At 40.7% G+C, this 13,397-nt stretch overlaps 1 protein-coding gene across 1 annotated transcript in view; it reads left to right on the plus strand.

Moving 5' to 3' along the window:
* Positions 1-3,711, plus strand: part of LOC117525655 (dynamin-2-like) — a 138,618-nt gene extending 134,907 nt beyond the window's left edge. The window contains exon 20 of the mRNA XM_034187568.1: positions 3,563-3,711. Within this exon, the coding sequence (XP_034043459.1) occupies positions 3,563-3,602 (40 nt within the window). The 3' untranslated portion in view covers positions 3,603-3,711. The remainder of the gene's footprint in view (positions 1-3,562) is intronic.
* Positions 3,712-13,397: the final 9,686 nt, after the last annotated feature.

Genomic DNA, 13,397 nt, shown 5'->3' on the forward strand with positions numbered 1-13,397 from the left:
CATACGGTGTACATTATTCATTTTTTTGGCGTCCTGTGCTCGACGCAGAAAGGAAGTGGTTCCAGCGCAAGTCGGGGCAAAGAGGCGTAACTCGGGGCAAATAGGCATTACCCGGTGTGACTCGGAAGCCAGTTTATGATTCCTGCTGTGTTCCATTGTTCCCGCAGTATAAATCACGCAGGATTGTTTTATACCGTGTACTTAATGCAGTAAAAACTACACGCTGAAAAAAAAAAAGACCACCGAAAAAAAATGCAGACTGATTGCCAGAAATATCCAATAAAAAAGTCCGGACAGCTCGAGTCCACTCATGGACGTTCTTCTCACATGCACATCAGAACAATTAAAAGAAAAAAGTCTGGCTGCAGGCATTAGTTCCTTGTTCTCTGCTCAAACTCTCACATCACAATTAAAAAAAAAGGACATAAGTCCTGAGACAGGACATGTCAACATCAAGTAGAACTCCAGACATCTCCACATTTGCTTGAGGGATCGTTCGCGTATGCGCACGCGGTCAAAGGAGGAAAGAAAAGAAAAAAAAATTGTCTGCAGGCAGTTAGTTCCTTTCTCTCCTCAGACTCTCTCATCACAGTTAAAAAAGGACATAAGTCCAGGACATGTCAACATCAAGCATGTTTCTCCTACTATGGTTTTGGGCCTATATATCACATACCAGGTATCATGGATCAGTTTGGATATGTCAGAATACTTGAAGAGGTCATGTTGCCTTATGCTGAAGAGGACATGCCCTTGAAATGGGTGTTTCAACAAGACAATGACCCCAAGCACACTAGTAAAGGAGCAAAATCTTGGTTCCAAACCAACAAAATTAATGCCTCGCAGATGTGAAGAAATCATGAAAAACTGTGGTTATACAACTAAATACTAGTTTAGTGATTCACAGGATTGCTAAAAAAGCAGTTTGAACATAACAGTTTTGAGTTTGTAGCGTTCAACAGTAGATGCTACTATTATTGTGAACACCCCCTTTTCTACTTTTTTTTTTTTTACTAATAGCCCAGTGCTTGGTCTTGTTGGATTTGTGAGAATCTACTGAATCTACTGGTACCTTGTTTCCCATGTAACAATAAGAAATATACTCAAAACCTGGATTAATCTTTTCGTAACTTCCTGCAGGCCTCCCTACAAGGCCCTGCCTCCAAAACACATGCATGGAATGCACACATTGTCTCTTTGCTCTAGGGACACAACATGAGTGCTTGAGGGGCTAAAAAAAAAAAACTTATTTACTGAATGTTTCACAGTGGTTGTGTCAACAGCCACCTCTTAAAAAAGTGTGGGATATATATATATATATATATATATATATATATATATATATATATATTATAAAGTCTGTCATTGAAGGCTTTACTGGAGCATTGCACAGAGCGTTATAGAGAGGAGCAAATGCATGTGGTTGATGCGCTTGATTTATCCACCACATAAACTTAGAGCAAAGCGAAGTGCACGCCACAAAATAAATGATAGATAGATATGATTATAGTAGTATTTTTCTCTCATATTTTCTCATATTGCAGAGCGTCAAACACACCCGGCTACGTGGGTTATAGAGTCATGCTTTAGACTGCCCCCTGTAGGCTGTCAAGACAGGGCCTATACTGTGATTCCTTGATAAATCAAACAAAGTAGAAGGGTGATTCTTTAACTACCGGCACTATTGGCCTTGTAAATGTAATTTCCACCACACCATTGCCTTACAATATAAAGCACCTTGGGGCAACTGCTGTTGTGATTTGGCGCTATATACATGTGCTCTGATGTCACTGATATCTCCATAGAAACTACCCAAACAATCTTTCATACAAACTGTTTAAAGGGACATTACAGTGTTGTGGTGGAAATTACGGCAATAGTGTGGGACAATTACATTTTGTTTAAAAAAAAATCACAACAGTTGTATGACATTGAATACCCCAAGTATGTTTTTATTATTTTACTGATATTTTATTCAGAGATATTTTAAAACATTCGAAAAAACGTTTTTTTACCATTCATTTTTATCACTGAAGATCAAAAGTCTGGGTGTGGGACAAGCACAAAACGGCAATATTTGCATATAATGATGCTGAAAAAAGGTGAAAAAGTCATCATAGACTACTAGAACAAATTCCTTAAAACACTTTCATTGTAAAGATAACTATAAAAGTGTGAAATTTCCCCTCTTTTCTGTTTTACATACAATATGATCAAAGGACATAAGTGCCCGTAGTCTAAGAATCACCCAGAAGACTCTTGGAGAGGGCATGCCTCAGTTGTGGCACAGGAGTTCTCATTTGTCTTCTAAGTATGCTGTAGTGCCTGTGGGGGCGCTATTTCACCAAAATACAAAGTAATGAGACATTGAGTAGAGTGCATCTGTCTGACAAAGTGCAACAGGTACTTCAACTATAGTAACTCTTAAATGGAATTTAAAAAAAAGTTTTTTAAATACCTGTATTATTTCATTAGAAATGAACTAAAATCCAGAACAAGCCAACAAGCGCCAGTGAAAACATAACCAACTTCTGACAAATTCTATAACAAAGAATGATCTGCCTGAATCAGCTTGACCTTCACCTGAGGCTCACTCCATCCAGTTTCAGTCGATATCCTTTCATATCATGTTGAGATATGCTGCTGAGAAATCCACTCATCAAACCTCTGTGGCAGAGGTAAAATGATCACAACGGGAAAATGTGTGATGGAATGAATAATAATAAAAAAAAATCACTGTGGTTGCTGGTGGTTTTTGTTGCATTCTTTCTTTTCCTCAACAAGTTTCATAATTCTTTCAACCTGTCATTTCTTAAACTGCTTTTAACCACAGATGTGATTTGGAACATCTGCTTTGCATGATGACAGATGGTGAGGATGATGCAGACTTTTCCTTTTAGGGTAGGGGCTTCCTTCCAGACTGTATGATGAATCAATCAATCAATCAATTTTTTTATATAGCGCCAAATCACAACAAACAGTTGCCCCAAGGCCATACAATAATTATGTAAAACCCCAACGGTCAAAACGACCCCCTGTGAGCAAGCACTTGGCTACAGTGGGAAGGAAAAACTCCCTTTTAACAGGAAGAAACCTCCAGCAGAACCAGGCTCAGGGAGGGGCAGTCTTCTGCTGGGACTGGTTGGGGCTGAGGGAGAGAACCAGGAAAAAGACATGCTGTGGAGGGGAGCAGAGATCGATCACTAACGATTAAATGCAGAGTGGTGCATACAGAGCAAAAAGAGAAAGAAACAATGCATCATGGGAACCCCCCAGCAGTCTACGTCTATAGCAGCATAACTAAGGGATGGTTCAGGGTCACCTGATCCAGCCCTAACTATAAGCTTTAGCAAAAAGGAAAGTTTTAAGCCTAATCTTAAAAGTAGAGAGGGTGTCTGTCTGGGTGAATCTGCCAGTTCCCATGGTAACCCTTTTGTTACCAATGGCAACAGTGAAGTTGGTGTTGCTGTGGCTTTGAGGCTGCCTGTGGTGTGGCATGAGAATGAGAAAAGGTGTTTAATCCTGCTCGGTTGATCCCCGACTGACTGTGACTGTCATCACACAGGAGACCTCCACACGTCCCCACTCGGCCCAGCCACTGGTGAAGAAAATCCACAACCTTGGCGCTCTGCTGGACTCGGTAGTCCAGGAGGAGCTGCACTTGATTTCTTTCAATAAATGTTCAGATATTTGTCAACTCAACTCTTTCATACTTATGATTTAGAAAGAGCTGTTCATATATATATATATATATATATACACATATATACATATATATGGCTCTCACTGCGGTATTGTATCACTTCCTGTTCCGGAGCACAGCGGTGTTTTGCTGTATCTGTTAGCTGTTTAATCTGCGCAGTTAGATTGATCTAGTTAACTAGATAACGATTTGTTTCACAGTGTAATCTTCACGTGCCTTAACTAAAGCACTCCCTCTGCTGAATCACCTCTAAATTATTTACACATTATTCACTTTGTGTGTTTTTAGGAATCCGCTAGCTTAGCGCATCTACTAGCTCTTAGCCGGTTTAGCATGGCGGCTTCTCCTGTCTCTCCCGCACTTTTCTGCTCGGTGTGAAATGTTTAGTTATTCCTCAGCCTCCTTTAGCAGTAATGGTACTTGTAATAAGTGTAGCTTATTCGTAGCTTTGGAGGCCAGGCTGGGCGAACTGGAGACTCAGTTCCGCACCTTGGAAAATCCTATAGCTAGCCAGGCCCCTGTAGTTGGTGCGGACCAAGGTAGCTTAGCCGCCGTTAGTTCCCCTCCAGCAGATCCCGAGCAGCCGGGAAAGCAGGCCGACTGGGTGACTGTGAGGAGGAAGCGTAGTCCTAAACAGAAGCCCCGTGTACACCGCCAACCCGTTCACATCTCTAACCGTTTTTCCCCACTCGACGACACACCCGCCGAGGATCAAACTCTGGTTATTGGCGACTCTGTTTTGAGAAATGTGAAGTTAGCGACACCAGCAACCATAGTCAATTGTCCTCCGGTGACCAGAGCAGGCGACATTGAAGGAAATTTGAAACTGCTGGCTAAGGCTAAGCGTAAATTTGGTAAGATTGTAATTCACGTCGGCAGTAATGACACCCGGTTACACCAATCAGAGGTCCCTAAAATTAACATTGAATCGGTGTGTAACTTTGCAAAAACAATGTCGGACTCTGTAGTTTTCTCTGGGCCCCTCCCCAGTCGGACCGGGAGTGACATGTTTAGCCGCATGTTCTCCCTGAATTGCTGGCTGTCTGAGTGGTGTCCAAAAAATGAGGTGGCCTTCATAGATAATTGGCAAAGCTTCTGGGGAAAACCTGGTCTTGTTAGGAGAGACGGCATCCATCCCACTTTGGATGGAGCAGCTCTCATTTCTAGAAATCTTGCCAATTTTATTAAACCCTCCAAACCGTGACTATCCAGGGTTGGGACCAGGAAGCAGAGTTGTAGTCTTACACACCTCTCTGCAGCTTGTCTCCCTCTGCCATCCCTTCATTACCCCATCCCCATAGAGACGGTGCCTGCTCCCAGACCACCAATAACCAGCAAAAATCTATTTAAGCATAAAAATTCAAAAAGAAAAAATAATATAGCACCTTCAACTGCACCACAGACTAAAACAGTTAAATGTGGTCTATTAAACATTAGATCTCTCTCTTCTAAGTCCCTGTTAGTAAATGATATAATAATTGATCAACATATTGATTTATTCTGCCTTACAGAAACCTGGTTACAGCAGGATGAATATGTTAGTTTAAATGAGTCAACACCCCCCGAGTCACACTAACTGCCAGAACGCTCATAGCACGAGCCGAGGCGGAGGATTAGCAGCAATCTTCCACTCCAGCTTATTAATTAATCAAAAACCCAGACAGAGCTTTAATTCATTTGAAAGCTTGACTCTTAGTCTTGTCCATCCAAATTGGAAGTCCCAAAAACCAGTTTTATTTGTTATTATCTATCGTCCACCTGGTCGTTACTGTGAGTTTCTCTGTGAATTTTCAGACCTTTTGTCTGACTTAGTGCTTAGCTCAGATAAGATAATTATAGTGGGCGATTTTAACATCCACACAGATGCTGAGAATGACAGCCTCAACACTGCATTTAATCTATTATTAGACTCTATTGGCTTTGCTCAAAAAGTAAATGAGTCCACCCACCACTTTAATCATATCTTAGATCTTGTTCTGACTTATGGTATGGAAATAGAAGACTTAACAGTATTCCCTGAAAACTCCCTTCTGTCTGATCATTTCTTAATAACATTAACATTTACTCTGATGGACTACCCAGCAGTGGGGAATAAGTTTCATTACAGTAGAAGTCTTTCAGAAAGCGCTGTAACTAGGTTTAAGGATATGATTCCTTCTTTATGTTCTCCAATGCCATATACCAACATAGGGTAGAGTAGCTACCTAAACTCTGTGAGTGAGATAGATTATCTCGTCAATAGTTTTATATCCTCATTGATGACAACTTTGGATGCTGTAGCTCCTCTGAAAAAGAGAGCCTTAAATCAGAAGTGCCTGACTCCGTGGTATAATTCACAAACTCGCAGCTTAAAGCAGATAACCCGTAAGTTGGAGAGGAAATGGCGTCTCACTAATTTAGAAGATCTTCACTTAGCCTGGAAAAAGAGTCTGTTGCTCTATAAAAAAGCCCTCCGTAAAGCTAGGACATCTTACTACTCATCACTAATTGAAGAAAATAAGAACAACCCCAGGTTTCTTTTCAGCACTGTAGCCAGGCTGACAAAGTCAGAGCTCTATTGAGCCGAGTATTCCTTTAACTTTAACTAGTAATGACTTCATGACTTTCTTTGCTAATAAAATTTTAACTATTAGAGAAAAAATTACTCATAACCATCCCAAAGACATATCGTTCTCTTTTGCTGCTTTCAGTGATGCCGGTATTTGATTAGACTCTTTCTCTCCGATTGTTCTGAGTTATTTTCATTAGTTACTTCCTCCAAACCATCAACATGTCTATTAGACCCCATTCTCTGTGAAGCCCGTAAAATTTTCACCGAAAGCCAGATACATTTTTCGAATGGTTTCCAGGTGCCAGTCTCTAACAGCTTCTGAAAAAAGTCTGATGGAAAAAAACCCCCAAATCATTCCGCCATTTCCAGAAAATGAAAATCCGACGACGGGGCGGGACCACTCCTTCCTCAAGGCGTGTTCACAGGCGAATGACGTCACCGACAGGCGTGGAAAAACTCATGCATGCGCACAAGGGTTCAAGCTTGTCTGACGTGAAAACATATGAATCAAATCCATATAGTTTAAAAAAAAATAAAAAGGTACGATACTTTATGGACAGACCTCGTATGTTTGCATTCTTGGTGAAATGTATTGCTTACAGATTGTCTGAACACACCTGTCACTGCCACATCTCCTTTCTGCATTTGCCACATGTGAACTTGTTACAGTAAACACAACACTTAGTAGAAGGTAGACACACTTTATGTTTGCATTCTTGGTGAAATGTGTTGCTTACAGATTGTCTGAACACACCTGTCACTGCCACATCTCCTTTCTGCATTTGCCACATGTGAACTTGTTACAATAATTTTTTTTTTTTTTGCCAGCTTGCACTCGGCCGAGACGGACGCACTTTTCTCTTCTCCCTCCCTCCTTATCTTTCCTGCTTCTGTGGCGTGTTGTCTGTGAGGCTGCAGCTTTGCTGTTCTGGAAAACGACAAAAATGGATCTGTTAAAGTGGTCTCTGAACGCAATTGACACTATTTTTTCTACAAGACATTCGGGGGCGGAGGACCCAACCTGTCCTGCCAGGACGCATGCGATGGGTTACGTGATGGACTCGTGGAGGAGATGGCAGGTCATGTGCCTTTACATGCTTTCTGTGGAGGACGTCGAAGATGTGTACATATTCGGCTTGGTGGTGACCGGCTTTCTGATGTGTGGAGCGGGCACTATGCTGGTCTACCGGAAAATCAAGAAAGTGGAAGCAGCTTTGATTGGTCCTTCCAGGCTGCCCTACATGATTGATTCGATTGGGAAGGCAGTGGCTGCGCAGTCGGTGGGGGTTAACCGCGCGTTGGAAACATCTCGAGCAGAATTGCAGCCCTGGAAACCCGCTCTGACCGTCTGTGAAGACCACATTCTACATTCAGATGCATTGAGAGCCACTCTGTTCTCAGAACTGTGGAATCTTTCAGGCATCTGCTAATCTGGCTATTCATTTGGCTTCCCCAAATACAGCTGCACTTCAAGGTCGCTGTGATAAAACCTCCTCAGAAGATCAACACTTAAGCCTCGCTCCCTGGTCTTCCCCCCTCCCCTCAGCTTCTCCAACTCTGACGTTGACTGTGTTCAGGACTGCTCAGGACTGCTCCTCCCCCCTCCAGGACTGTCGGACAAAGCCGTTGACGGCACCAAACAGGCTGCCTCCGGAGTGTTCTGATAAACTGGACCTTTTCAAATCTCGGTTGTCGTCCTGTGTCCTTGTTTTTGTCTGTGTGATTGTTTTTCTGTGCTGATGGGGATTTTTTTTCCTCATTGCCGCTGTGTAATGCAGCGGCTATGAGGGTTTTTTTTCTCCTTTTCCCTCGTGTTTTGCTTTTATATATATGTTTTATGTACCGGGCCGGCCTATGTGTTGTGTGTTGTGTGTGTGTTGTTTGTTATGGGTCGGTGTTGGTTTGCTCAGCCCTGCTGTTGACCAAGGCAGGGATGTACATCTGGAGCTGGTCCCTGGGCGCCTAATGGCGACTTCTGCTCCTACTGGCAATTAGGATGGGTTAAATGCAGTAGACACATTTCATTGTGCAGGGAACATGTTCTTCTGTGCATATGACAATAAAATTTCATTGAATCCTTGAATAAACACAACACTTAGTAGAAGGTAGACACAGTTTATTTTTGCATTCTTGGTGAAATTTATTGCTTACAGATGGTCTGAACACACCTGGCACTACCACAACATCTCCTTTCTGCATTTGCCACATGTGAACTTGTTACAATAAACACAACGCTTAGTGGCATGATTATTCTTGCAGCAACACTTAACCTGGCACAATGCCCTTTTCCCTGTGTCAGGTGTGGGTGGTTGCTGCTGAAGGTTTTCCTTATCTACCTCCTTGGCTGCCATGTGAGACTGTGCAAGCTCTCTTCCAAGCTTCACCAAGAAGTCCACCCGTCTCTCTTTGACCCCAGTGCATGCTCGATAAAGCACATGTGCATTCAGTGCTGCAATGTCAATCAGGTTGTAAAACACAGCGACTAGCCAACACCGTGTTCCTGAACGTACAGTGTACTTTCGCACCATCTGGTCCATGACATCCACACCGCATTTCAGGCTGTTGTAGTCGGTGACAGTCTCCACCACACTGTGCATGCTACTGAGGATGCAGACAGTCTTTCTCCGTTTGGGCGCATAAACGGTCAGTGTGGCACCAGAGGTTGAAAACACCTGTGTGCTGAATTCCTCGTGGTCCAAAGTCTTTTTTGGCAGAGTCTGGAAGCTCACGGTGAATCTTGTTTACTGTGCCAAGGAGGGTGGTCTTCCGGCTGAGCAGTCGTTGTGCTAGTGACAATGAGGTAAAAAAAATTGTCTGTGGCAACGGTTCTTCCTTTGTCCATAAATGGTTCCATAAGCTTCATCACCACATTTTCCGATAGTTTTCCCCCGTGGGACGACTGGGGTCTTTGCCAAGATATGGGATGATGTTGCATACATACCTGGATTTCAGGTCACATGCCACCCAGAACTTTATGCCAAACTTGTCAGGTTTTGTTGCTATGTACTGCAGGAAACAGCAACGAGTCTTAGTTGGAAAAAGTTGCTCATCTATGGTGATGTGCCTTCCTGGGTTGTAAGAAGTGATGCAGTTGGCAACAAAAGACCCCCAAACGTCAGAGACTGCAGCAAACCGGTCATTTGCAACTCGTTCACTGCGTGTGTCCTTGTAATCAAAGAGTAGGTGCTGCATGATGTCCGGGAAGCGGTTTCGAGCCATAATCTTGCTGATCAAGGGCACTCCCAGTGTTGCTGACCATCCGTCATGCACAGCTGGAAGGTGGACAATCCCTTGCAGGATGAGGATTGCAATGAACGCCATTAGTTCAGGGAGGGCCATGAACCAGTTTCCATGCTGTGTCTGGCGTGCATGCTGGACAGTCCACTCCTGAATGGTCCAAAGCATTTCCAGAGTGATAAAACAGAGAAAACTCTGTAAGCGGCTCTACACCTTTCTTCTGGCCAAAGCAGTTGGCTCTCCATCTGTGGCATGACATTCAATTGGGCTGTGATGCAGAGGCCTTCCGATCTGTTCTTCACGCCACACTGTGCCGTCTTTTGCCGTCTCTGTCAGCCACTCGTGTGTCTCCATGCGACCTCTCTTTTCTGGAGGTTGCGAAATCTCCTCATCTACAGGGTGATCATACGCAGTAAAATCACCAGTGTTAAATTAACACTGACAGTGAACATATGGCCCCACTCTGACCAGAGTAGGACCATATGTACACTGTCAGTGTTAATTTTACTGTGTATGTTTAAGATTTGATTAGTGAAATGTTGAAATAATGTGAAATTGACACAAAGATATTATTTGAATTATAATTCCAAAACATCTCAAGTATGCCTCCTTTGTACTAATTTAGGATTGTTTCCACGCTGCAAAAAGTGGCATATTGATTAGTCAAAATAGCTCAAGTTCAGATTTTTTTTAACCTTATTTTAAGTAATTTTGACTTTTGAAAAACTGCCAATAGGTAAAGATATTTTTACATAAATTTAGATTAAAAAAAAAAACCCAACCCTCAGCTACTTGAAAAAATACATTTTTTACTTAAACTTTCATAAAAACCTAAGTAAAAACATCTTATCAAGACATTTTGTCTTGATTTAAGTCAAAATATCTTACCCCATTGGCAAACATGTTTTTTCTTGACAAGTCAAAATTACTCAAATTAAGATAAAATAATATTTTTTGAGCAATTTTAACTTATCAAGATGGTACTTTTTGCAGTGCGTCTCTTCCTAAAACACAACAGCCATAATCGGCAAACGAAAATAGGAAATCTTACCAGAAGAAATCTCAGAGTCGGAACTCAGCACAAGGGTTATTTCTTCTCCATCGGAGTCACAGGGGTTGACATGGTTGAGGATCATATCCAAAGCCTGCTGAGCGCTGTAAACCTTTGGCATCTTTGCTTCTCAGTCAACAGAGTGAAATATGTATTGTGACCTGGCTATTTATCCACCTGGAGGCCCTGGATCATCATCGTTCACACCCACACACATCCCTGTTTACCATTAGCATTTAGAAAGTTGTTCATATTAGTTACAGATTTATTCATAACACATGAAACAGAATAATTATCTTCACTGTCCTTTCTATAAAACTAACCATGGTCTGTTTTCCATCAGATATTGTGTCGTACAAATATGGAATGATAAAAGAAATGTAACAGAGCTCGTCATCACTGCAACCTTTTAAAAGAAACTGCCTTTACATTTAACTCATGAAGCTTAGTTTTGTGTTTTTAGTCTTATATTTGATCAATTTTTTGGTCATTTTTTAAAAACTCACTACTGTGTTTTATTGAGACTATTTATCTTTGTCTCATTGTTGATTATTTGTCTGCATGCATATAGTTCTTGAATTAGTAGAACAAAGTTTCACAATACAGCCTCCACACCATGGCCTATAACATTTGCATTCAAAGAAGTGAATAATTTAAATTCCTGCTAAAAAGGCATAAATCATAAAACTCATTTTGTATTTTTATTTGTTGGCAGTAAGTGGCAAACCAAGCCTGCAGTGCAGTGATGGATATCAGAGCATTTTTTTTTTTCAAAAGCAAAAAAGCTTCAGGTGAGGTTTGTGCACTCTGTAGACCTTATGTGATAGTAGATATGGACATTGAGATTAGCAAAGAATGGAAAGTGAAGCTAAGGGTAAATTGAATATGTGTATCAGACTGCGGAGGTGTCTTACTTGTGTTATTGGTATGAATTCTGACTTTTAAGTCACACGTTTTTATTTTTCTTACTTTTAAGGACTTCATTAGATCTTGTCTGTCCTTTCTATGCTTTGCTGTTAATTCAATAAATAATTCATATTCATACATTTCTTATCCTGAACCCATTTATGTGCAGTATACCATCTGTTCTCCATCCAGCCTTATAGTGGAGTGCTGCTGTAGCTGTGCTAAACCAGGTCCTCATGCACACGGCACTAAACCTCACTGATCATAACAACTGCAACTACTGTATTTTTCTGACTTACAATGTGGATGTGTGTGCTGCCAGAGAAACCAAGACAACCAGTTTGTAGAATAAATAAATGGCCAAAACTAAAACACAATCTAAGTAATGCATAAACCGTCTAAATGTAATTGAAAAGTGATACCAGGGTGAGTGTTCTGTACTAAGTACTATGACATAATAACCTGTTAAGATGAAATAAAAAAAATCTTCAATAATTATAGGCTCATAAAACTAATATAAAAACAAGGATAATATACTTTACTCAGCCTCTGAATATTTCAGACCTGTTCCTAAATTGCAATTACCATTAAATTATTTGTTATATAAACTGCACCAGAATGCAAGAATTTTATTTATTTTTTATCATTTTGACAATGAATGAAGCTTTTACAAGCAATGTTTTCACTCTGAAATCATGGGAAATTGTACTTCTGGACATCTAGATTTTAAAAATTTTAAAAATGTGCTATGCACCCCTAAAACTGGAAGTCTAAAATCGCCTCTGATTCCCAGTTTCTCCACTCACAGAAGCCAAACGTTCTTCCAGAGTTGTGTAATTATACTACGATAGTAGTATATAAAGAAGGGGGAAAAAAAAATAGACAATTCCCTACATTCACCACTTTATTGAGAGCTGTCTCTGTGGAATGACATTTTCTGAAAGCAGACTCCAATGGCTCAAAAAGATTATTCTCAGTAAGATGGTCCACGAGCTGTTGTGAAACCACTTTTTCCGGAATTTTAGAGCAAAATGATAGATCTGAAATTGGCCTATATTTTTTCAATACACGAGGGTCAAGATTAGATTTCTTAAGTAGTAGTTTAATCACTGCAGATTTGAAACATTTAGGAACAGATCCAGAGGTTAATGAGAGATTAATAATTTCCAGCATTGTTGGCTCAAGAGTGAGCCACATACCCTTAAAGTTTTGTTGTTATTATAGGATCAAATAAGCAGGTTGTGCTGTTTGTAGACGTTACGAGTTTTGTCAGCACACAAGTGAGATACTATCAAATTCTGTGAATCTAGGTGATACCTTACCCACCTCAATAACAGGGTGTAATAAGCGTAAGTGTAATACGTGAGTGTTTGAGTTGTATTATGTGCTTCAAAATGCTGAGCTGGGTTTTGAAAAGTCCTGAGAGGAGAAGCACAAGATAGACAAATGATTACCAAATATAGCATTTTTTTATTTATGTGAATACAAATGAAAAGCCAACTATACATTCTACAAAAAAGAAAAGAAAAAACAAAGCATTTATTAAAACCAAGAAACCAGTTTTTCATAGAATAGGAAAGTCTCACAAAAAGGGTAAAATGAGAATAGAAAATGAAAAGAAGAAAAACTGACATACAAATGAATTATGCTGTTTAAACAACGCAAACTTGATGAAAAAGGAAGACCACTAGTGCAACACATAAGTCGGTGCAAAAGTTTATTAAAAATGCAAAACAATGAACAGACAAGCATTTCGATGTAAAAGTTATGTCTTCCTCAGAGTCCTTGAAAGACATGGATGGTACAGCCTTAAATACTCATCAGGGCCAGGTGTCATCATGCGTAAAGGGGCGTTAACTATCCATCAATCAAGGCGCTGCACTCAATTCATGATTAGAAACACACCATCCCAATTAAAAACAAGCATAAAATATATCAGTACCCCAGAGAAA

This window comes from Thalassophryne amazonica, chromosome 15, assembly GCF_902500255.1.
Source record: "Thalassophryne amazonica chromosome 15, fThaAma1.1, whole genome shotgun sequence".
Classification (NCBI taxonomy): Eukaryota; Metazoa; Chordata; class Actinopteri; order Batrachoidiformes; family Batrachoididae; genus Thalassophryne; species Thalassophryne amazonica.